The following is a 27,573-nucleotide window of genomic DNA, read 5'->3' on the forward strand; positions in this document are numbered from 1 at the left end:
AATGAAATTGAAATTTTCAAATCAAAGATATCAGCAATATTTGTATCTTAATTATTAAAAAATGTAACATGGAATAGAAATAAATCGATACGTTACACCTTCCGATTATTCAAAGTAGGGGAGACTATCGTATCTAGAGGCACCGTATGTTGTACATGGGGACGCATAAAATAAAACGTTAATTTGTATGAAAGAATAATTTTAATTTTAAATTATAAGTAATAAAACTGAAATTTTTAACATTTTTAACGTTTTAGTATTTTAAATCTAGACATTATTTAATACTAAAAGATTTGTAAGTATTTAAAAATTAGAGGCAGAAATAAAACTATTTAATATTTTAAACACTTCTTTTTGAATGTATAACATGTCTCTAGGTTAGATAACAATTTTCCCTACAAGTCCTCAGATTTAAAAAAATGTCAGGTGATTGTGAGCACATTAAAGTCCTATATCGGAGATCGATCCATTTTATTCTTGATCTCAGCAGGCATCGATAGCACTGAGAGGATTCTCTCGCGGTTCTAATCGTCGCGACAAGCCACGCCACGGGCATTGCCATATGCTATTTGCAATATCCTTATATTTACGTCTCGATCGGTATAAATTATTACCTTGGCATCGGCGCCCTAGCATTACACGCGGCGTCGACCGCCGCGTCTCTGAATTCGCGTCATTCTCTACACGGCCGCGACTCCCTAAATTATTGCGTTTGCGGACGCTATATTATCGGCACGCGGCACGCGCCCTGTCCGAAATATGACGCACAGATGACCACTATGATGAATACACCTCGTGGTATTCAAAACGCCGGACTTCACAACCGATCGGCGCACGCCGACGATCACCTCTGCCAGGACAGATTGGCGGAAGGACATCGGCGAGGATTCGTCTCGAGTCGAAGTACTGGTAGGACAGTCGTTAGGAACTCTCGAGCCAATCCGTCAATTCTATTCCTTGTACAATACAATTTCAATTGTACAAGACTCATGTTTAGGTCATAATAAACTGTGATTGCTTCACAGAAATACAAAAGCAAAATTACTATGATTATATAGAAAGTAAAAAGAATGACTAATCAGATAGTAACAATATACATAAAACTTAACATTTGTTAATTTATTAATATATTATATACAGCCCGACAGTGTAGCAAGGAATCACATTGAATGCCGAGCTGTTGTCTCTGACAGTCGTTTAATGTCAGACTCCCTATAGTCCTTCCTTGTTACCAACTGATCCTCTTATAATTGCATATCTAAGGTCATCGACTGTTGGGCATGATACTTCGAAGCAGTCTAACGTTCGGCATTGAACGTGTCTATTCTAACTGTAAACGTTGCATTACGTAGCGAATCGATGGTAAATGCATAAAACTTAAACTCTACTGAATAAAAACGCGAAAGAAAAAATAATGCAAAGTCGATGACAAATGAGTGCTGTCCATCCAATCGAACGGTCTTTCAACATTTATCTGACGTGTGCGTCTTTGTAGCGGACCCCTTATAGTGGGTAATAGTTCCTGTGTCAAGCTCGCGTATATTGTCGTGCAATCAAAATTAATGTTTCCAGACGAGAAAATGTGTTTTAACAAAGATGCGTTCCCGTATAAGGACTTCGAACCTCTGGAGAGTCGAGAAATAAACGTACGCAGGCGCGAAATAATCGAAGACAAATGTACCCTGTCCATCTAATCGCGAGATCTCTTCGCGAGATTTCTTCTCACGCTCGCTCGCTCGCAATTGCATTTTTGCATTTCCGTAATTTCTTCAAAGATCTACGATCTACACGCAGTTAAGTCGTACGCGTCATTTCCTGCAGACTTTTCAATAAGTTCGATAGAAATCGAACCGGTTCGTATCTATCGAGGCCGGACTAACCTGTCATTAAATAATTGTTAGGGGGTACTCGTTGTTAACGGGCCCGGTAATTAGGGGGTAGTTAGCCCCGTGCGCGCACCCTCGTTTACGGTGGCCGACCACCGCCGACACTGCTGCAGTCACGCTCCGCCGGTCAGGATGTAACCGATGCAACAGATGACACCAACTTCTCGATTGCGCGCCACGCTATCCTGACTATCATGACGGACCCGGGCACGAGAGTCCCCATTTATTGCTCCCTGACCGACCGGTCGGCTCGTGCCATGTGGTGATCCCCCTCGTCTACGTAGAAACGATCGCCTCGACGACGACGTGTCATCGGTACGCCTAATTTACGATCGCTCCGCTCTCTTTTGACCTGGCTTACTCTAATAGACCGAGTGTTTTCTATATTTCAGCCTTGGTGTCGACGTATAAGCCTTTGAATCCCAGCTGAGCTCTAGCCTGCTCCAATTAGCGCATCATGATAACCGTGTATATAAATTTTCTTTTTCAATAAACTCTTTTTCGAAGAAGATTCGTGATCATAATTTTTAGTTGTTAATAACGTTAACTAATAAATAATAATAAAATAATAAAATTACGTTCACGGAAGATTTGTTTTTGAATTGTCAGTGCGTCAATGTTATCTCGAGTTTCCTTAACCGCGGCGTGAAGATGTAAAAGTTTCCTAATTCCTGCATTTTGCCAATCGTTACATGTAAAATCGTTAACGAACTGTTAGGTCGAAAATTTACGAGGACAAAGATTCGTTCCGTTTTTCTCTTCTTTCGGTCGTTGGTTACGACTATTGTTACGAGAGACTATTACGACGATAGATAGCCTCTTGACTCTATCTCGTTGCTTCCCGACAAGGGCCGAGCGAGCGTTTTGACGAGTAATTTGCAGTCAGTCGCGCCGATCATAAAATACCGCTACCTCGAACAGGCGCCGACAGACGACTTGGGCTAAGCGAAGTGCTATGTTAAGCCACTCAACAGTGTTACCATAGAATAGACGCATTTACCTGTCCCCTGTTGTCTCGTAAGAGATGCAAGATCGGAATCGATAATTATCCATGACTGTTCGCAATATACGATTATTGCTTTCTACCCTTCGGCGCTACTTGAACCGTCGTTAAATTTGCAAACGATTGTGATATCAACTTAAAAATTATAATTCGAGGTGAACGTGAGCTGTCATCTTTCCCCCATCTTCTTCTTCAATTATCTAGCTCCTTTTATTGTACCTTCTTTCGTCAGTTTGTTCTCGATCGTCGGCATAATCTCTTTTTTTTTTGAGTTATTCAGTTCGCTTTTACGATACCGAGTTTGTATTTCGCGTAAACCTTCCCTGATTGACCGGCGATATCCGACGCAATTCCGTTACGCCGTGGTGCGTGCGAAATGCAGGGTGCGACGCATGATGCCGTCAGTGGAAAAGGGGTGGCCGGCCGGCCTCGATCGCGGGGCGTGTCCTCTTCTCCTACAATTACACCCCACGTGCCGGTCGTGTGGCTCGCCGTCATCCGTGCGGTGTCGAGCGTCCAGGCTCGTCCTCCCGTTCGTGCGGCTTTAATACCGCGCGCATAATGTCGTAATGCCGTATTTCGGTGAGTCATGTGCGAGAAATCGCCATTGCGCCACATCGGACGCGACGGAGCGCGACGACGATTCTCTCCTCCTTTTCGTCGGCATTCAACCCTGCACTTCTTCGCGACGACGCACCTTCCTTCGATCGAGCGTGTCAAATGCATTTCGTCCGACGCGGCCGAAGGCTTGACGGATTTCTGGTGATTTCTCGTTAATGTCTCCCGATCGAAATTAATTTCTTCCGTGACGTTGCGGATTCGAGACGCTTATTATTGTCCATTAGAAATATTCAATTTAATATCAAGTTAAAATCAAGGTAAAATCTGTTACTTTCTGTACGTGCCAATAAAATTAAAAAATAATTAAGGGAGAGGGGGATAAAATCATGACTTTTGTCCATTTTTCCTTATTTCTGTGACAATGTAAAAATAACAATCTATTTTTTTCAGATTCACTAAAACTTAATTAAAATATGTTAAATAAACTAAAATCTTTTAAAAATTTAGAATTTGTTAAGACGTCAATTTTGTCATCTTGCCCCCATACGCGGGTAAGATAACTTTTAATAGTAAGTAAAATAAAAAATAGTTAAGCAAAGTTAAAAATGTATTCTTATCAATAAAAAAGATTTATTATAATATAACAATCTTATATTATTTATAATTATGTCATTCCTTATAAACAAATACCAAAAAATTATGTATTAGGTGTTTCCAAAACACATTTCTTATTATATTACTCATTCTTGTGGACAAATTGAAATCGAACTACCACAGATTATTTATTACCATCTGAAGTTTCTAATGAATTAAGCACTGGTTTGTCATTTGTTAAATTAAAAAAATTAACAATTCGTCATCTATCACCCTTTCCCCTACAAAGCGACATTCTTTCACAGTGGTCATTCTAAAAGTTATTATCTTTTTATTTTATTAATCATACGCTACTTGTTAGAAAAAGCTATTTTAAAACAAAATATATAAATATAATTTAAACTAACAAATTTGCCTTGACATCCCCTTTTCAGTTAGAATCGTAAAAGTAGGACGGTTAAAGAATCCACGACGTAAAACTTTTCTTTAATTATTCAGTCAATCGAATCGCATCAAATTGTTAGAGGATTTTACCGAGAGCTTCACAAACTTCTTTGCAAACATCGGCAGGTTATGGCTATTCGTTCGTTAGAGTGTTTTTCGAGAGAATTTTCTCGGTTAACGTACGCCACGGCAACGTGACTTGACGAAATTACGTAGTCGTTGTTCTACGTTTAGAATTTATCATAGATAACGGGAAGATGATGACCATACGATTATCGTAAGTATCATGCGCCGTCTCGCTTTTTCTTTCTCTCTCTCTTTCTCCCTCTTTCCTCCTGCGCATTCGCGATGTTCGTCTCGCGACCGAGCGGGATGTTCGTCTCGCGACCGAGGTATTGTTAGTGCACAATTTACATTCTTACACCCACGCTAATGTCACGTATACAAACATGGATTCGACGCTAATCGTTCGGGCAACGAGTCAACGCCGATCTTCCCTCGCCGCGAAGAGAAAGATCCGTTGATAAGGAAAGTCGACACCATTTATTATGCGAAATTTCCTCATTTCCGTGAAGTAAATTTAAACGGGCACTCGGCTCCGATATAAAGCGCTCGTTTACAAAAGAATAATTTTATTTATCGGTACCGGTACCTATACGCATGAGAACTTGGATAAATGATAATCCTCGGTACCTTAGAAATCAAAGAAGACGCTAACGGGTACGAAACGATGATTTAATATTTAATATTTAAATTACGCATAGGATGAGCAATTAATTAAACCGAGATTGCAGTCGCCGTAATCTCGATTTGATATTCACTTCCAGAAGGAAACAATCGACTGACGTAATCGTAAACGCGTTAAAGACGACGCATTAAACACAATTACGGCGGACATTGCGTCTTGCCGTCCCTATTATACCTGTCTATAAAAGATAACGATCATAAAAGACCGACGATAACTAAATAGAAATGCCTAATGGCGCGCTGGCACGGTACTCGAGCATTCGCGCAGGTACCAATACGACGGCCGGCGCAGGTACTCGACCGTACGAGAGCCGATTCCAGGTAACGGTGCTGCCACTTTAGCATATATATGTTTATACGCGTATCTATCGAAATAATAACGACGTTTTATACATATAGCAAAGCATTGTACGGGGAACGTCGCGTCAGGAAGCAGGCAAGAAATTTATTTTGCGGTCGCGGTAATGGCATTCGATTATTTTCAAGTGCAGTCGCATCGATTTCTACTTTCCTGATTTTCCTGATTTACATGATCGCGCAAACACAGTCCGGACAGCCTCAAGAATTTAGACGTCGTCTTTATCCTAGGAAGAAAGTCTTTCACACAAGAACAGCAATCTGTCTCCCAATTTTGGGTAAATCAAGCGCAACTGTATCATCTATTTATCAAAATTTATAATTATATTATTATTATATTAAATTTATAATTATTATTATTATATCAAAATTTATAAAATGCATCATGGTATAACACGAAAACGGCCTCTTAATTTTCTCTTTCAATTATTTTTTTTCGCATTCGGGATATTCCGTGAATATTCCCGTATATAAAATGTAGTTTCTCGTGACGAAGGTATAGCGCTTCGTAAATTGTCCGATTTATGGCACTTCGAACTTTATGGTGCAGCTGATATAACAGCAAAATCATGTAGACTGGTAATTACAGCCCCATCTGCTTCCGTTAATGTAAACAGTTCCTAATATTACTGATACATTTTGACAAGATATTAGAGTGAATACTCAGAGAAAATAGGAAACGTAAAAAATTAATACCTGAAATTTTCATGCAAAAATAAGAAAGTAAAGGCTTACTTTCCTATTCATGTTTCTATCGATAAACGTTTAAAATTGAATATCGCAGGATGAAACAATGTTACTTATGTCAAATAAAAGTAAGCTATGTAACGAATTCTTTTTCTAAAGATTATTCTTGCTACAAAAAAAAAAAATTAAATATTGTATTGACTTTTGAACGCCGCGTCGTTGACGCGCGATGATCGTTTATAAATAACAATGCAATTTAGCCGCCGCCCTTTGATTCATCGCGATCGCGTTGTAGTCGTGGGCAACGAGCCGTGGAAACACGAGAAAGAAGAGAGGGTACCCGATGGAAGCGCCCTGTTTACAGTCTGTCCATGTAGATTCCAACGAACCTCATGCATTTCGACCGTTGCAGCCAGGAGTAGCCGTATTTTTAGCGGATAGTTATCTACAAAATCTCCCGCCAAAAAGGTGTGCGGCGAGTCGCCAAGCGTGAAGACGACCTCAACGAAGACAGACCGGAGCATCATAGTAACGGCTTAATAGCTATCTACTAAAACTATCGGCGGGAACCTTCGTAGTCTCCCTATTACTGGGTCGGTCTCACTAATTCCGATTAACTTAATCGGATGATTAAATTAATCTAGTAACTAACCGAATATTTTAATTATTTTAATTAGACATATTATTTGTGTATTATTAATTAAAAGTGTAATATACAAATAAATTATAATTTGCAGAAAACGGATAACAAAAACAAAATAATATGCTCAATTTTAAATTTTGCAGTTGACAATTCATGTCAAAAAATTTTGGTTGTAAATTATCTGAATCTTGCCGTTGAAACCAAAGAAGAAAATAAAAAATTTTACTTATAATAGCTTGTGCAGCAAAAACAGCCACATTCTGCTGCAGTATTTCAAGTAAATGACTTAAACGATTAAGTAAATCCAAATAAACTTTTGCACAAATATTTAGTTTTATTAGTACAAATAAGAAATTTGATTTAATTCGTATAATGCTATTTTCTCATCAAATTTGCAAATAAGTGCTACAAAACGCAATTTTATATAAAAATCAAGAGTAAATAAAAAATTAAATAATTTTTAAACCAATGAGAAAATTATTTTATATAGATACTTAAACGTAACAATAGAACAACCTACAAAATTTTTAAATTTTTAGTAATATTTAAGATGTAACGTCACATTAAAAAACCAACCCTTATTCCTTATCAAAATACCACTATATGAATATTTGCGAGCAAACTCCAAATTTTTAGTTAGCAACCTTTGTAAAATAAATTGGATAAATGTATTTAAAAAAGTCAGTCGAATTTTTTTTTTAAATAATTACCTATAATAAATAACACTCGTTAGTGTGTGCGAGTAACGTCTACATTAAATAACGAGTTGGCAATTTATTGAATATGATTTAACGAGTGATCTAACGGTGAGATTCAAGTGATCAAGCAGAAATTATAATATATAATGCGCACGGGGACCAATACATCAGGCTTCCTACATCCGGTAGTTCAGAAATACATTTAAGGACAACGACTTCGTAGATTCCGCTCGCGAAACTCCGTTAACTTCGGACGAATCGTTAATCTTGAAACAGGCGCAACTATAACGCCGCTATTACACGCAAAATCGTATACACAAGTGTGAATAACTGCTATCTTTAAACTCACCGTTATTTTACTCTGTATAAACGTTATTTTAAAAAGAAAGGTAACATACTGAGAAGTAGGTTCGTGTTTTTCCAATGTTTTCACAAAATTCGTTCTATCTGCGTCGTTGATTGAGCCGTGTTAATGGCAGACCGAGGTGTACGATGCCGCATTACAGCACGCGACGACGACGCGCAAAATCTACCATTGTTTCACGAGGCAAAACTGCCATTTCCGCGATTTACCCTTCGCGCTTTAACGACGAGCGGCGTGCTAAATCGAGCCGTATTAAATCGTGTCTATCGTAGCCTATCCGTGGCGCGTGGCCCGACCGGCAGAAATTAGTTACGCAGAAATTAGACACGCATCCCGCGCACCGGGAGAAGTCGTTAAGGTGGATGAGAGAAATGAAAAAAAAAAAGAGGGGCAGTTCCCGGCGGTCAGTGTCGGGTCAGTGTCGAGGGAGCGATCGCGTCAACCAGGGCCACTCGAGGTGGATCGATTTCAATATGGTACTCGGCCATGTTTAATGACTCGTAAATTGGTTCGGCCCACTGCGAACAGTGGATACCCTCACCGGGGCTCGTCAACATTCAATTTTCCGTAACACGAGCGGCTAGGGGGTGTTATACTTTTTTTCCCCCGCGGTGGATCCCGGCCGCGCAACGATTATTGAAAAATAATCCCTCGATCGAGATCATGATCGGATGGGCGAGCTGCAATTTGAGAAGCTCCGAATAAAATTTCATGGAGATGCGCGCATGAAAGTTAATGAGCGACGCCGAGGTCTTCGGTTTCACGGATTTTTTCGAAATCACGATCACAACAGATTCTTTTGCTCGGGACAAAATTTCCTAGCAACGTCGATTAGATTTATTGCATCTGGAAAGACAGCCACGACGAGTAAGAATATATGTATCGCAGCATTGAGCAAAAAATAAACATGATGTCTAATGGCGATATCTGGATAACCAATTCAAGAAATTTTTCTAGACATTCCAGAATGAAAATCCTTGTTTTTTTCAGGTGGATTAATTTTGATTATTTAATTTTCGTTGATAATATTGTGTTTTGTATTCAAGTTAGGATTCTATATAACAAATGAATTAAAAATTGCAAACAAATTGGGAACAATATTATTTATCGCATTATTAAATATTAAACAAATATTTAATACAAATGATAATTTCTTTGCTATTTTATAATTTGAGGTATTAACTTGCCTATTGCACTTTTAAAATTAAAATTTATAATCAAAAATTATAAATTTATTGCCGTTTCATTAAATTATCAATCTGATTGTCAACATCCGCACTTGCTTTTAAAGCTTCCTTTAAAATTTCTCTTTTCTTACTTTTTAATTCTTTCACAAGTTTACCGCGTTTTCTTTGACTTTTCAAAGATCGCGCAATTCTTTCGCTTGGTCTTCTTTTTTCTTTGCAAACGCTCTTTACGAGTTAGCGCATTGCGAAGAAAATAGATCGTACACAGATTCAATTTCCAAGGACATTCAAGGATCGCTACGTAGACACCATGATAAGCATAATATATTCTCGCGTGCGCGGTTTTATGCGGCGACATATTCAGTAGTGTAATCGGCAATCTAAGCCCTAATTAATCAGAATGTCCATCTTCACGCATACGTGCGCCCACCTTGCGACCAATTACGTCGCACGAGCTAATTTAAAATTACGTTCGAGCTCTTCCTGCATACGTTTCTGTATTTAAAGAAGCCATGCGCGGTACTTCAGTGTAATCAATAAAATGGTAATAAGTTCCTCACGTCGGTAATTAATATTCGTAAATGGAATTAATTTAGGTTTCAGACACGATTGATTGAGTAACGATCACTCGCGATATATTCGGCAACTAGTAGACGATCGTCGATCCGCTGGCCGTGAATTATCAATTGAAGTCGCGATGCTCGATCGAAATGACCACAAACGAGGCACAAATTGGAGCCGCGGCCTCTCCTCGCGGACTCTATTCGCTTCTTTCCGTGAACGGCAGCGGCAGAATGACGTGGCAGGTGTCAGAACGCGCGCGGCCACTTCCTTGGTGGCGATGTTGTCGGCAACATCTGGCCAGCCGTTATCCACGGACCGGGATAACGTTGTTGGTCCTATGATTCTCCGATTAACGCCACAGTACTGTGCCTCTCCCCCTCCCTCCCTCCCTCTCCCGCCGCTTTCCGCGCCCTATTCCTCTTTCTCTCCGTGCGCGAGATGATACCACTGTGATTGCGGCGCCGGTTTCTATCCGCGAAACGCGATGCGCCTAATCGACGCTGACTTGCAATTAATCCGCGTTTCGCATTGCACCCGTAGAAAGTCCAATTTAACAAATTGCACCGGCGCAGTAATGCGCCTCGCGAAATGTCGAAGCGTGACGATAATGACCAGATCTTTTCTCGCTTTGATTCCCCTTTATGTTCGTCGTGGTCGATTAACGAGAATATGTCTCTGCCAAAAGAACAAAGGCATAAAAATTGTATGAAAATATTGATGTAATTTCTCTCCGTTGTAGGAACGCGTAGACATCCTCTCTTATTTCTACATCTCTAAATCTCTTTAAATAAATTCCGAATTATACTTCAATGTTCAATTTTATAATTTATATTCTTCTTTTCCTTCCCTCTAATGTTTTTCTTTTTCAGTAACCAAATCTCTTTACTGGTATTACAAAAAAAAGCAATATAATGTTATGAAAATAAAATGAAAGATCTGCATTTCTCTTTTGCAGAAAGGATGTTTGCTGAAAATGATCCTTTCAATAGCTAAAGCAAATAACTCGGGGAATCAAGGAGATCAATTATACTTCCGTTCGATGTCAACCGGACTGATGTAGCCTCCGGGTGAGATCTCGCCTACCAGCTTTCACGTCCGATCATTCTCGACATCTACTATTCCTAGGCTGTGCTTGAAAACGGATCACCGGAGAGGAGGCACTTATCGGAGGCAGGGGTCGCGCCGAGGAGTCACGGCAGTCCGGGCCGCTATTGCCATAAACGCGCGACGCAATATTTACATAGGTTCCGCGCATGAATACGCAAATGTAAATAAATAAAGTTGAAAAAGAGAAGCGCGCGCGCTGCGGCGGCAGCCGATTTGCATGCAACGGCTACCGTTGCCGCAGGTAGGCTTTTTGCCCGACCGGTCGGCCGGTTCGCATAGCCGCGGGGCACGAGAGCCGTCTCGCGGCCCCGTGTTTATGAGGGGGACACAAACACGAGGGAGGGAATAGGGATTTAAATTAGCGGCGGCCTCGACCTACGTACGCGCGCCGTGCCAATGCAGTATGCCGCGTACGGAAAAGAATGAGAAAGGACGAGGAGCGGATGAGGCATGTCACACCTGCGGTACACACTTTCCCCGTTGTTAAGATGTTGTTAAGACCTCTAAGGCCGCGACTGCATGGTAGCGATCCGATTATTACGTCTCGGATACGGGTCTTCTCTCATTGAATAATTCTAATCCCAAGAAATATCGGGAAATATTGAAAATGTTACTTCCCCATTAATCACTTGGGATCAGGCTCCGGATCATCGATACACGTCATCGGGACGACTTACGGTGACACCGCGCGCGATCGTTGGTGGTCTCCTCGAATTTCTAAAGCTACCGCAAACGCGCGCGAATGCCATCGCCGAGCTCGCGCGCTTTGCCAGTTCTTCCGTTTTCCCTCCTAGTTCGCGAGTCTTACAGAGTAAAGAATACCCAACTAACGATTCGCCGGCTCCCGCGAAGCTTCGTCATCCTTGCAAACTATCCCGCGCGCGCGCGCGCGCGCATACACACCGGTCGACACCGGTCTTGACGCAGGTGTAAGTCACGAACGCGACGACGGAGAGGCAGGTATGAGTCGGACTCGCAGGGCTGCGACTGTGCGATACCCCGGTGTATTCTACGCGACTAGCATCCGCGAATAACCTAATCTGCAAGCTAATGATCGTGGCGGTCGCTGCTGGAAGCACTGGAGGAAATTACACCGCCGCGTTGACACTGATTATTACGGTGTCCGTGATGAGAGAGAGAGAGAGAGAGAGAGAGAGAGAGAGAGAGTCTCATAGAAAAGTTCTCTCTTCAGCTTTACAATTATCAAGGTGGATTTCATACATATAAGCTCTATCGGCTATCTATCGAGATGGCAAATATACGAGTACTCGACCATATACTCGACTAATAGCATTGAAAGATTTACCTTAAGTACGCGTAATAATGAAATGAGGAAAGATAAGGTCTATTTGATTTCTCGGGATCGGTCAGCTCTGCACAAAAAAAGAAACAGCTCAATATCTTTATTTTTAAAATGTTACAGATTCAAATGAGATTATAGCGTTAAATCGACACGATTTGCTTACATGAGAAAATTTTGTATAATTTCCAAAAGAATTTATTCCTATTGTTCCATTTTCATGAAGAGAAAAAGTATCGAATGAAAAACATCTTCAAAGCAAGAATTAGAATGTTTTTAATACTATTATCGAAAAAGTAATCATATGTGTTCTTTATGATGATTGTTATAATATTGAAATAAAAATATAATACTTTGTTGAAATTTAAGATTACTAAATCTTTTAAACAAGATAAATTCTACATATAAGCAAGATTATCATTGTTTTCCATAGATAAGCAAGAAATTATTTTCTTGTTTATATGTGAAACAAAGATTGTCATATATTATAATAAATTTAAATGACTAACACATAAGTTAGAAGGAGATATTTGAGCCAGCACTAACTAGGTATCTTTACACGATTAATCAGTTTATTAAATTCGAACAATCATAAAGAGCGTGTTGCAAACGCAAATTAATATAACAATAATTTTAATTCAATATTAATGTTTAATACTGTTCTTTTCTGTGTGCTCTTTATGCAAATCTACGTGTATGAAAAAAGGCACGTGTTGTGTACGCGAAGAACGGACAATTGCTCGGTATATCATAAATTAATGATGCAGTGGCTGTCAGTTCCGTATGTTTGACTTCGATTTTATTTCGATCATTATTATCAAAGTTCAAACTTATATTTAATTAAATTGAACATTCACGCTATTTCATATAATATCACTATATTGGGAAAAATTCTAGATTCTAAAAGATGTAAAATTGTATTTAAAGTTTAAATGTTAACGTTTTATTCGATTTTATTATGTCTAATTGTATAATTAATAATTATAACAGTGCAATTATATAATGTTGAATATTGTAAAATAATAAAATATATTTCTTAATCATCTCACTATTACATACTGTTCATTACTTGTACCATTTATACTTGAGAGTGCTTTCAATATCATTCACGGTAATTAAAATTAGATTTATTAATAAATTATTATTTTTCTCTTCTTTTTCTGTTAGATTAACATGATATTAAGTTTCGATGTAATGCAACCTTAATCTTTCAACACGCGCTTTACCCGCGGCTTCGTAATTTATACTTTCGGCACGACTTCTATGTCGGCATTAAGCGCAGATTGCTTACATAAGTTGCTTAACCAGTGAATGATCGTTTGTCCATTAATATTGACGTCTCATTAGAACTCTGAGGTTTCTAATAATTCGTCGCGGTTCCGGTTGTTCGAAATTGATTCGCTTTGCGACACGAGCAATCGGGAAAGCTGACTCTCGCGTCCCGTAATTTCACTCGAACTTAAATAATTCGCGGACTCGGATACATCGCAGTACAAGGGTAAGGGACGGGACAAGGCACCGGCACAAAGGTATGTATACGGTAATTCATATTAATGCGCCTATAATTATTATTCAGAAGCTCTCACGCGCGAAAGACGTGAGCGGCCCTCTCGAGCACCGCTGGATCTTCAGAATGGCACTGCCAGTAAATAAGTAATTAGCACTATTACCGGCACGTGTTACGTCGAGTCAACGGTTCGTAGCGCGTTAAGTATCAAAGCATCTGCAATGATGCCGCGAAACGCTGGTGGTCCGAGTAAAGCACGTACCGCATTTAAGCGATGATCTAAAACTACATTGTGTTCACTGTAATGCACATTAATCGTTTCTCACATGCCGCGAGTGTAAAAAGTATTTGTACGGAAGAAATTTTTGAAACCTTATTTTCAGAAAGCAATCATTAATTAGCAATTTATTAACAACGAGTACATATACGTACAATCTATGATGTCCGTTATTAACAAACTACAAATTAGTGTTTGCTTTCTCTGAAAGATTTAAAAAAAATATTTCCTATCCGAATACTTTTTACACTCGTTGTATTAATAAAAATATTATTTTTTTTTTATCAACGATAATGTTAAAATCGTTAACGACGCATCGGTTTTGGATTTATAATGACTTTTTGACGATCGTGACACGAGAATTAATCTTTCGATACCTTGGATAAATCGTTCCCAAAATAAATCCAAATGAAGCTTCATCATAAAGGTTCTCGTCGATTTAACGCGATAGCGTGAGCGTTTCATAAGTCACTGCCCTTCGACCTTGCACCTGCATAAACTGTGATCAAGGCACTTTACCACCATGACACGCATGTATGATGTTACCTCGTCAATTTTGTACCAATGAATTTAGCAACGTAAGCAATTTGTAAGAGAGAATGCTATTTTGCGATTGTCAACATTAATGGGATCAAACCGGTTTAGCGAAAGAATATTATTAATATGACATCGCGTAGAATCTGAGCGCTTTACATTTAATTATGTTTTATCCTCGAGTCAATCGGTTGCAACGTCTCCGAAGAGAAACGCAATTTTATAGCCTCGTCTCATGTATACTTACACGATCGGTAAGCAAACACAATTTTCCTAACGGCTGTAATAACCTGTTAACCGGCCAATAAAATCTAAGGCTCGGTGAAACACCTGTCATTTAATTCAGAATCATCTCGCGAAGGACGGGACACCGCTGTAAATGCACGATGTAACGCGCGTGCATCATCTTCAGAAGAGGAACGCAGTCCCTTCAATAGCATGCAAACGTTAAATCTGGATAAATGCGTACAGATGTAACAGATATTATTTATTCATGCAGCATTATTTATTCACAGCAAATATAGTTTACCCCAGTCTTATATACGAGAGAATTGTCGAACGCGTACAGGTGGTACTGATTTGTACGTAAATAAATGTTGGACATTGTAGCTTGATGTTTCGCGTACTTACAACAATGCCAACCGTTCACCAATAACAAATTAATTTATTATAAGCATTTTGCGACGTGCTGCAAAAGACATAATATAACTGTTCTAAATTGTACCTTTTAAATCATATTGAAAGTATCAAACTTATGAATGAAATAAATCAAAAATATAAAGCATCATTAATTAATAGTTATTAATCATTTATCAAAGAAAAAACCAAACAATTAATAAGTAACAAGGAAAAGGTAAGGACGTCAAAATAAAACTGGCTTGATTTTATTTCTGCAATTGACATTTGTTTTATTTTATTAATATTAATTGTTAGTTTTACTTTTGTCACTACCTACCATCAATATTATTTATTTTAATAAAATTTGGTTAGGACTTGTATTAAATTAATCTAATCGATAGAATAGATTAATCGATTTTATCTTTATAATAATTGTCAATATGTTATATATACTGGCATACAGTAAATGTAAAATATTCTTATTGTTTATTGGGGATAAATCTTCTCTTATGAAAATATTTAAAATTTTATAAAAAAAATTCAAAATAAAATTACATGATTATGTTATTATAGCAATAAATATTTATCAAAAATTAACATTCGCTATATTTCATTGTTTAAAGTTCTTAACACGCACAAAATAAGATATAATCTGTTAAATTTTGACCTATATTTATACTCATTTTTCACTGTCATTAAGTGTTAATTACATTGAGCAAAAATATAAAATATTGACAAGGTACAATTTAAGTGACCGGTAGATATTTAACAAGTCTTCCCTATAATTTGTCTATTTAAATTAGACAATAATGATATATGTCATATTGAAATATAATATGTTGCAACACTCTTACATTAAATTTTCCGTTAAAAGCAGTCTTTATAGCAAATCTTGGACATTATTGCTGCACAAACTGTCACCGTGATGCGCGGTTTGTGCGGCAATAATAATCTGTTAATCGCTCAATAAAATCTAGAAAACGTAGAACGTCTCTTATTTAATCCACGATCGTCTCTCAGGTAGAGCTGCCTGTAACGATCTAGGGATACGACCTCGTCAGCAGGATTTTTGTGGAGGATCGGTTTAACGAGTAAAGCCAAGTCGCGAACGCTCAGGCAGCAGCAACGCGATCGAAGAAAAAAAAAAGAAAAAGGAAAATTCCGCGGGCTTAATCGATCGTATATTACGGACGGACAGGCGACAGGAAGTGGCGCCGATACTCCAGCGTAAATCATCATTACTTTACAGGACATTTATCAGCCTAAAACTTACGTATCCGCGTGCTACATCTTCGCGTAGAGAAAAATTACCGCGAAGATTTAGGACGCCGGGAGACGCGAATTTCTCGACGTGCTAGACTATGGGTCGCGCATAATTAAAGAGAAATTACTTTCTTGATAGATAGATACACTGGACAGGTGTATATAATTTATCTAGATTTTTTTCACGCACACACACACACACACACGCGTGTGCGTACATATACATATGTACATGCAAGAAAAACTATAGCGATAACAATACCGTAAGTATACCGAATCTTTTTGACGTGCACAGAAAGAACAGTTTTTGCTGAGGCGTGTAAAAATTTAGCCGAACGTAGACCGAAAAATAATTTTGGACCATTAAAATAATTATGTAGGACACACAAATTGAGTACTAAAATATTAAAGCTTTTCGCAGTCATGCTCAAGCATCTTACACAAAAAAAACAATTTTGCTGAAAATCTAAAAATAATTATTATATGAACCATTTAAAAAATTGAAACGGATGTTTAACTTGATTAATAGACTGTCACAACCGTTTCAAGCAATATGCTTGAGCGTCCTACATAATTTTGATGGTGCAACATAAAATATCTAGCTAAATTTTTAGATGCTGCGGTAAAATGATTCTTTTCGTGTACATAATTATTTTGAGGTTTCCAAAAGATTGTTTTCAAATTCGTATTTAAATTTTTACATTTAGTTAAGTATAATATAATAAAAATAAACTTTAACGAAATCGTTCTTCGCGTGTACGAACGTATATGAAATATTTCTTTTCTAACGGAGAAAGAGCGATAAAGGAGGACGTAAGGGTGTAGTAGGCATTTTTGGAGAAACTCCAGTTAATTAAATGTAAATTTGAGAATGTTCACACCGCCCACCAGTTGCCGCTCGTTTTTCCTACAATTAACGAGCTGTCGGTAAACAGCCAGAAATTGGCGCGATTCGCACCGTTTTGCGCCGAGGGCACGGCTTTGAGAAGCCGGGCAAGCGCCACGGTCTAACCTGTAATTAGGACACTTTGGGTGTGATTCTAATTAAGGGTCTCGCTTGGTCATAAATCTCCAGCTCGTACGAGGGTCATATTTGGATGAACCCTGCGGAATCGACTCCTTGGACCGTTTAGAAAATCAAATCACCATCGGCCATTATAATCAACCAGCCGGACAATGAGGATTGTTAGAAACGTCAATATGGGCAAAGAAAACGATTGATATGAGCAATAATAATCAACTGAAACGAATTTCATAGAATAAAAAAAAAGTAGGAGACGTTGGACAGAAACAAAGAAAAGCACGAACGAGAAGACTTACTCGAAACTAAATAAGAGTTAATAAAATTAAAAAATTAAATTTACAAAGAAAACCAATTGTCAGAGAAATTGTCAGATTAAAGAAAGCTAGGCAGCATCGTACAACGATCACTCCATATAATAACTTTACACACGATATACGACTTTCCCCTGTAGACGTTCGGTTTTATTGCGCATCGCGGGGATCGTTCCTGATCGAATTATACGTCGCCCTCGGCATGCTCTTGCGCAAACGACAACGACGTTGCGTCTTCGGGACCCGAGCGCGGGAAAAACCGTGCGCACCTTCGGAATCGAGGCTGTACCTTTTGCGGCCGCAGGCGGGTAACCGTACGCATGTAGCCGATGCCGCAAACGCATCAAGCCGCGTGTACGCGCGAATAGTCGCGCGAGTAAGCTCCGCGTCAGTCAAACGCGCGCCATTATGTTGTAAATCATCGGTGATTGTCTGAACTGGAACTCGCGGCGGCGAGATGCGTTGCCGGCTAGTAATAATCAATTTATGCACTTCATCGGCCGCAATAAATTTGTTATTAGCCGCAGCCGTTGCCGCCACCGCCGCCACCGCATCAGCCTGTGCGGCGGATCGATCCAGGATCGGATGAGAAAGATGAGATTGGATCTTAATGTCCGCGACAGAGGCGAGAGAAGAGAAAACAATCGCGCTGATGTTCGCGAAAAGAATTTGAAAAAAATTTTATTATCCACTCACAGCACACATTTCGCTCGCGATGCGAGCGATTTGTCTAAGGAAATAAGACGAGATTTTTTTCCGCGCCACTTCTCCACTCGGTCCGTTCCTGGATCGATCGTATCTGTGGTGCAAAGATCTATAAATAGATCCCTAGATCACACGAGCCTCGCACACACTCGCGAGTAACGTCTCCGACGCATGTATTTGTCGCCTACCTCGCGGAAGACGTAATATCGCGCTGATGGACAACGCGATGGTGTCGATGCATCGATCGATTGATGATCCTGCGCCCGGCGCAATCACGCGCGGGTTTGTTGGACGCGAAATCATCGAGACTCTCATTAGTCTTTGTTATATAATTACGTAATGGCAACTCGATTGCGAGGACCTCACCTTATGGCTAAGAGCCATCGCCGCGTGAATAGTGAACGTAAGTAGCTGTGCGACTTTGTAACAAATGTTATTATTACTTTGACTTTATTGCCACAATGGAAATGTAAGCGTTTTTGTGATTTATTTTCAGTCTCAGTTTATGCCACTTGCACTGAAAAAAAGTTTGGTGATAAATACTAAAAGTTAAGTGAAACAATGTCAATTAAACATTCGATTGATACACAAAGAAAAAGGAATTAATATTTCCATTTATTTTAAATGACTGAAAGTTGTTTCAATGAAAATTTTATACTCATATAAAACATTATTTATTTAAATAAAAATGTTGTTTTATTCAAACAACATCTATTATTTGACGAAAATAATATTATTGGTCGTACTTATTGATTCAAACATTAAATTGGTTTACATAAACCATTTCAAATAAATTTGTTTGAATACAATAAAATTTATTAAGTTCAAAGAAATCCTATTCTCCGTGTATAATTTAAAATAATTTTATTTTTCTTTTTTAGTTAGTATTACGAAACGGTTGGTTACATTATTATGTTTGGTAGTACTAAAAATTTAGAAAAATAAAATTAATCTGTCATATTAACAGAGTATTTAATTGGCATTACTTTATTCAAAACATTTCGTAGCTATTAAACTCTATTTTCAAAACTCTTATTTAAAACTGTAACAAGTTATATTGTAATAAATAATTAATTGTACTAATGATCGCAAATCGATCTTGATAATAAAACGCAAACCAATTTTCTTCTCGATTCGTGTCGCCTTATTGAAGAAATTAGACTGTCTGTCAAGTTCACAATCTTAAAAAATTAAAATCAGGGGTGGAAACTAATCTGAGATCTTTTTCCAAGATTCACAGTTCGTTGCGCAAGCCGCAAAGAGTGTTTTCGGTAAATTAAAATCCGCTAGTGGGCGTAAACCCTTCGGATTCATTGGGGTCGCGACGTTCCTTTCCCTCTGTGGGTCGGGCAAGCGCGATCGGCTCATTTGGTGCGTATTAGTGGAGGATAATGAACTTCTTGAGACCGCCGCCTTTTGCGAGAACGACTCCGAATTCCCGACAAACGAAGGAAAATGGAGATACGCCTACGGGAACCCCGCGCACCCGAGTTTCTGTTTCGGAAAGAACAGAATAGAAGCCCTGTTCTTTCTTCGGAAACGGACGGGTTAAGTCGTACGTTCTCGCGCTTATTTAAGCGTCGCGTTACAAAATAAAAAACAACAAAATTCAAATTTGTCGTTCGTATTATATTGCGGTTTTTAAGTAAAGCCTAAACATAAACTTCTATTACTGACGTACTGCCATTAGCACATGCGCGTGTCATATGATTGTTCATTGAATTATGGCGATCCGAGGGATCGATCTCGGGGGGTCTAAACGGAATGTCAAGCACGAGCCCACCGTGACTACACACCAATATCGCAAAAATAGACGTAGCGAATAGGAAGCGTCAATAGAGATGTTTTGCAGTCTGTGGGACACGATGCGTTTGACACGATGCGTTTAATCAGCGTTATAATCATGCTAAACTCCACCACAATATGATTATCGATAATTGCAAGATCGAAGTGGACAAAAGACGTCATTCGTTGCATTTATGCATTTACTTTATTGAGTACTAATGAGACTATATGAGAACACCTCGCCGCATAACAAATTAACAGTCTCATAACGTTATTACTTGTGTCAATTTTGATTAGCTAATAACGATTAAAGATTATTTCATAACATCTTGAGCTATTAGATAATAACAAATTAAAAATATGTTTCAATAAAAATATTATCTATGGATCAAATTATCGTGCTACTCAAATATCTATAAATCAAGAATCATCCCCAGATTTTTACAACCCTGTTCATTCAAATTTGCAGTTTAAAATAAACTCGTAAGAAGAATGTGTGGCAAACCTCATAAATCGATCAGAGTTGTCCACACTTGCCGACCCCATCGTATTTAAAGTCTCGTAAAGCACGGCAAGGGACCTCGCAGAAAAAAATAGAAGCTGACGGCTTCAGGTAAATAGGGAAACACGGGCCAATTAAAGCTCCGAGAAAATATTTTGCCAACACACATCTCCCGATGACACAGCGCGTTATGTCACGATGTATTTTAAGGCCAAGGTATTTTACACTCGGCGGCGGTTTCACGTGTTTTAACACTATTAATAATTCCAGTCAACGCTCGTTAATTTCTGTGCGATTTCCTTTCCTCCGCATTACAATACTTCGATTTTAGCGAAATGGTTGCGCTACCAATTAGTGTCAGTTAGACGTATCCAATTTTTATGCGCATCTGTATAATTCAATAAGGACCCATATCAAGAAAGTTTTACTAGTATCATTTATAAATCATTTCCAGATGAGTGTTAATAGGTTTTAGATGTACGAAACGCTTTCCCTGGTTCACGTTTGACATCAGTGACCTGGAAAGTTTCGCAAGGAAATTATTTTCGCTCCTATCTTGCGAAACGTATTGTATTCCTTAGCGGTGCCACGTATCCATTAATATAACACCTGCGTTCATTGTACATATGATACATTGACAGTTAAAAATGTCACGGAAATCATTTTCACATTGCATATTATGCAAGAAAATTTTACATTTTTTTCCTTCTAATTTTTTTTAATGATTCATTAGAATTATTATTGAGCGTTGCTATTAAGAAATAATGATGATTACAAAAGTAATTATCTCAGTAAAGATAATGTATCGATAGAAGAAAAATTAATCAATAAGGTGAAACGCGCGATGTTGTAGTAGGAGTCATACGTTGCCTTTCTCTGGGAGAAATTAGAATGTCACTAGGTTATCGTGTAAAAAAGAGAAGAAATAAAATCTAATTAACGCAAGAAGAGAATGCGGGGGACGCGAGATCTTAGCTCGACGGCCTGCGGCCGCGGATCTCCAATGTCAAGAACGCGGCGCCCGGTCGGTGCGTGCCGCACGATCGGGTTTTTCTTTTTTCGAGTTCCGATCGCCTTTTGACTCCTTAGAGGGCCTCAGAGAGGAGCCCCCAGCGAAGAGAAGACGAAGGAAGACGAGGGGCGTGTCTGGTCGCGCGGCTTCTACAAAGAGATGCCCACTTCCCAGTGGACCCCTTCCACTCATCGGGAGATCCCCTTCCACGTGGTCCCAGGACTCCGTCTCGCCGTTCTCCCTACCAACGGGCCCCAAGAAAACCGGGCGGCATGGTCCAGACCACGAGATCGGCAGGTAAAGGCAGTTTACGGAACGCTTCCGTACACGAAGCATACTCGGCGGAGATCCTCAGACGGTAGCCTGACGGAAAAGCAGACGGACGTAACTTCGAACGTTCCTGAAACTACTGCACCTTGCACCTTCAATCCGCCGATTCTTGACAACGTTAGCAACGGCATCAATCGATCGATCGGTCAGTCGTCGCAAAATTCTACGGTGAAGGCGATGACAATCGGTTGAAATTTTCTCGCGATCAGAGGCACGTTATGATCTAAGATTGCCGGCAGCCGAGGATCAATCGTCCGATACGTGCACACATGAGGATGACCTCCTACGTAGCCTTCCAACAATACGACCTCCTGGACTCCGAGGGCTACGGATCGGCGAGCAGCCCGGAATCGAATCCGCGTGGCAATTGGCATCACCAAGAGATCTATCCGCAGCCGCCGCGGTCCAGGGGCAGCAGCTGCGGCAGCGTCAGTTCCGTGGATAGTCACCATCAGCAGGAATACCAGGAGATCGGTGGCGGAGCCCCCAATGGCAGTCTCCACGTGACCGCCGGCTTCAATTTCGGCGATTTCTACGAGGGCTACTATCAGGAGGGTGGCTGTCGGAACGAGCATCAGCCAACGTTGAACAGTGACGGCACCAGGAACGTCACGGATCTTCACGCCAAATTGATCTTCAGGATGAACGAGCAATGTGCGACTTACGATGACGCTGCATCTAGGATGGCATTCAATGAGGGTGTCATGAACAAGCAGGATCCAGCGGGATATATCCAGAAGATGGACCATCTCCCGGCTGGAGCATACGCCAACTCGAGGACCGACTTTGGTCAAAGTCAGCCCATCTTCGCCACGAAGGGCTATGCGAAGAACGGTACCTATCATCCGCGGAACGAGAATCACCGTTACGCTCCGAGGAGTCACCCTTACGTCACTTACACTGTGCCGAGAAACGAATCTGGTCTACCGAGCGGCCAACCGAACAAATGCGATCAATCGAGGTATCATCAGAGAAACGATAGTCTTCACGTCGTTTTACCAGCGGAATACACTGGCCAGAAATCCAAAGAAGCGGCGGTACAGAAGATGAAGACTAGTGCACCCGGTGTTGAGGTACTGAGGAAGAGAAGATTGGCGGCGAACGCCAGAGAGAGAAGGAGGATGAACAGCCTAAACGACGCTTTCGACAGACTACGCGACGTCGTACCCAGTCTGGGTAATGACAGGAAGCTCAGTAAGTTTGAAACGCTGCAAATGGCACAAACCTACATTTCCGCGCTCTATGAGTTGCTACAACGCAAATGAAGACTCTAACGACAAGGATCCTCTTCCGAAAAGAAGAACAGGGTTTTGTCCGACACTCTGTACCTTCTTGCATGTTGCTGCGAGGACCTAGAGTCCTTGAAGACCGCAGAACATTGAATAAAGAAGCTAAGAAGCCTGATGAGCTCGAGAGCTCATTCTGATAAGAAGAACAACGACGAAAAATTCAAGCCTCAAAGCCGCAAAATCAATTGAAATTGCGATTAGTATCCTCGTCTTTGTGGAATCTGAAGGATCTGAATCCTGAATCCTCGCTGGAACTTCCTCCATTGGCTTTGAAGTGATGCAGATTGAAAGATCGCTGCTCCATTCTTCGACGGGAACGAGGCGCGTCCTTCCTTCGACAGACTTCAAGACGTCCGTAGGTAATGACGAATTGTCGGGGTACCGAGAACGAGACAGCTCGCTCGCGGGGAGCATGAATTAACGAGCGAACTGGGAATCGAGACTTCATTAACTTGTAAACGAGTCACTCGACCACGGCAGCATCGACTGTAAACGGTATGTAAGCAGAAAAATATAGTACCGGCGTCGTTATCGACCAAGATCTTCAAGACTTCTCATTATAAACTCGATTTAGCTGTTAAAAAATTTGGAAAGGGTTGAGATTCCTTTTTACTAATAAATAACATAATTTATTTAATGTTTTCATTAAATTCGAGAAAAAAATTAACTGTATTTCGATCTTTGATAGGAGGATGATTCATTTTGTTATTACTACTTTTCAAAAATAAATTTTCTAGTAAAGTTGCGTTTTTATGTAAGTTGCAATTTTTTTCAAAAGTATTTATCTTCATGTATAACATCTTACCTTCGAGACGTTACAAATAATACACGAATGAATTATCTTTCGATATCACCGATACACCACCAGCAATAGCTTACGTCAAAACTAACCGATTACGCGGACGATGAGTAAAAAGGCTTTTAATCGTGCGCGTCAAGCTCAACCGAGCGCGTAAGTTTAGCGCCGCGCGGTAATTCATCGTCGATACTTATCCCGGCATCGCGGCGTATCGCGGCGCATCGCACCGCGGGATTCCGAAACGTTTTTCTAATCGCTTGTGATAAGATCGGAGCGGACAGAGCGAGGGGGAGGGGGAGAAGCGCGAGCGACCGGTCCAAGATCCTCCTGCCTGGGGAACAGCCTGGGAGATCGCGACCGATATCTCGCGACACCGCGCATAGACAGGATATTCCATGCGGTAACTTCATCGGCATTTCGAATTCGCGATAAATATTACGATAAAAAAGTCGTTGTGCTTCTCGCGTAATCGCAGCGACGAGAAATGTCGCCGAGCCGGTACGGGATATCACTACGAGGCAAGTGGGTAGGTCAGGGCGCATAAAATGTGATCGTTGACTGTAATATCGTGAGGGTATACCCTTCACAGCTATCGCCGTGGCAAGCTAGGAAACGGCGGGGGCGTGCTCGCCTCGAGTTTAATTGTAAATAGGCACCGTCGTACATTGTCGTCCTCACGAGGCACCGTGTAAATATCTGATTCAAGGCGCGTCTAACTTATTGCGAGGCTGTATAGGTGACTCTGTACATAGGCACGTACATACACGCGTGTGCGCAGAGTGCGGGGGCAGGAATCTCCTCGCTCGCACGTACGTGCGCACGTGCGTGATTCGTTCATTGATGCCTCGAGTCGACGATAGGTATCAATTGAGGAGTTCGCCCTAAAAGGGCGTACGAATGATAGCTCTGCGAAAAGTGGGGGCTTTCTAAAAATTCAAGTATTTTTGAAGAAAGACCTTGGAGAGGACAAATAAAGGCGTAAGCTATTTAAAAAAAAAAAAAAAAATGGTTCCTAGAGCAAAGCTCACTGAAGATGAAAAATTAAATCGCACAATCGGCACGTTTCGCGCATTCTCCTCTCTTTGTGGGCGAACTCCATACGATCTTTCACGGGTTATTTTCGGAGAAAAACGCTTAGCATTACGCTCGCCTCGTGTTACCTGAGTATTCACCTGTAGCTACTACTGCTCAATGATAATTATTAAACTAATTGTATGTAATTATAAATTATCTCGAAAGGGATTGTGGCTCAACTTGTAATCGCTTTAAATGCAGAGATTACGCGTTCAGCGCAACAGTGCGTGTGTGCTAATTAGAGAAGTGAGAAATGAACGAATCGAGAAGCTACGAAGTCAACTTATCGAGATCTATGGCGTCGATGCTGTTTACATCTGCCGTTAAATTAACTGCAATCATCAACAAGACCATTATGGTCTGCAATAATATTGCGATAGTAACTAATTCTCTATATTTCTCGACACATCGCCGCGGCTAATTACTAACCGAGTATTAGGAGCTTCTAATTCAAAAGGCCAGACACCCCCGTGGATCATAATCGACTCTCGCTTCGATCGACCGTCGCGTCGCGTTATTTTATTTTTTCTTTTTTTGCCGCCACGAATGCGAGACGACGCGTGACTGGAATAATCTCATTCGGCCACGATTCAGCTCGCGACGCACCTCTCGCGCAATTAGGGATATGCAAAAATCGCGGGACAAATGGCGGCGGCCGGCCACCTCCACTTAGCAGTCAATCACAATTAAATACAATTTTGCGCGGGCCGCGGGGCCCGGTAATGGCGCAAAAAGAGAGCAAATTGAAATCTCCTAGCTGACAGAATGATAGATGGTACCGAGCATACGTGAGAAGACGCGAGAGCGACGGAGAGAGGCGTAAAGGAGAAGGCGGGTGAGAAAGAGAGACGAGAGAGAAGCGGGGCGAGGAGGATGAAGAGAGAAAAGCGGAGGAACAGTCTTTCTTCCATATCCCCCCATAGATGTGAGAAAGCTCTTCCTCTCCGTTCCGCAAGGAGATCCACGAGGAGAAAGAACGAAAACACAGAGAGAAGTAAGTCGGGAGCTGATGATAGCGCCACTACGAAGCCGATTTCTCCCGCTAATATCGCTAATCCTCTCCATCTGTTGAAGATGAGGATCTGATCTTTGCACGGAGCAGCGGTAATTTATATCGATCGGAACGGGGAGAAAAGAGACGGGGCGAGAGCTCATGGAAGCTCATTCTCTCTTCTATAACCGCGGTCATTATGGCAGCGCCGTTTAGAGTCGCAGATTAGTTACGCGCGCCTCGAAATAAAGCGCGATGATTATTCGCGATGATAAGCGGCGTTACGATCATTGCAATATTCTATTCTCACGAGGCATAAATAAAGGTCGAAAGTGGAGAGAAGCGAAGGAGACTCGCCAAGGATATATGTACTCGTCAGCATCGCGCGCGATGTATTACATATCCTTCTAATTTTGTCAAAAATACGCGGTATCTCGTGCATTATAAACAAGCGGGCATTTTGCGCCGCGGAGAAAACTTTTCATTTTTAAGATGATTACATTATATTACTATCGCGACGAAAGAAAAATTCAGCGGCACACAGCGTCGCTGTAATATAATACTTTATAGTTGCCACATTCCGCGTCCCATTACGGCTCCGCGCGCGTTGTAATGGCAGTATTATAAAAGGAGACGATAAGTCGCGCTCATCCACCTGCTCGGTAATCAAATCGCGGGATTAAATTGCCCACGATTTCGCGTCTTCGCGCGTCGAAAGGGAACTGCTGAAGGGGGGTAGCGCGTACGTACCTCTCCCGGGACATTATCATTCAATTGGCGCCGCTACCGTCGCGGATAAATCACGCGTAATTAGCGCGGCAAAACAACGAACGGACGCCAATTAATTTCGTTATAAACAACACGGGGCCTTTGTCCACCGTGCGAATGTATTTTCCGCGCCGGCTTCCTCAATTAAGACGATAGAGATTTATTCGATTCGCGCGTCGATCGAGCGACGTCGAGGAAAAAGCGAAAGGGGGACGGTGGGCCAATTATTCACCGACCCATTCACAGCAGTAGGGCCCCACCGGGTGAAACGAAGAGTGATACGAACGATGATAAAGACGAAAGAAAAAAAAAGAGAGAGGGAGAGAGAAAAGAAAGACATCGACGCCGAAGAAGGAAATACTTTAAGTAATATCAAAGCGCGCGAGGGATACACGCTAATGGCGATTCAGACCTACATGTGTGGGCCTCGGCCTCCATACCAATGTACGCGATACAACAATACACGCGAACGCTAATCAGTCGACGCGCAACGTCTTCATCTACGGCCGGTCGCGCATCAGCCGCGCGCTTCGTCCCTCTATCAGCACGATTTGTCTTCCGTCGCGGCTTGATGTGGCTCCAAGGCCAAGGACGAAGTCCCGCGGTCGAGTCTGAAAGCGGAGAGTCCAAGTTGCGACAGAA

At 40.8% G+C, this 27,573-nt stretch overlaps 1 protein-coding gene across 1 annotated transcript; it reads left to right on the plus strand.

The window, feature by feature from the left end:
- The first annotated feature begins 22,249 nt into the window (after positions 1-22,249).
- Positions 22,250-27,132, plus strand: LOC105193359. The gene has a single exon (XM_039449992.1). It carries the CDS (start codon positions 22,280-22,282, stop codon positions 23,273-23,275), a length of 996 nt encoding a protein of 331 aa, XP_039305926.1. The 5' UTR covers positions 22,250-22,279; the 3' UTR covers positions 23,276-27,132.
- Positions 27,133-27,573: the final 441 nt, after the last annotated feature.

Source organism: Solenopsis invicta, chromosome 5 (genome assembly GCF_016802725.1).
Source record: "Solenopsis invicta isolate M01_SB chromosome 5, UNIL_Sinv_3.0, whole genome shotgun sequence".
NCBI classification, from domain to species: Eukaryota; Metazoa; Arthropoda; class Insecta; order Hymenoptera; family Formicidae; genus Solenopsis; species Solenopsis invicta.

Coding starts and splice junctions, on each gene's coding strand:
- LOC105193359 (XM_039449992.1), top strand. CDS start 22,280: ATGAGGATGACCTCCTACGTAGCCTTCCAACAATACGACCTCCTGGAC.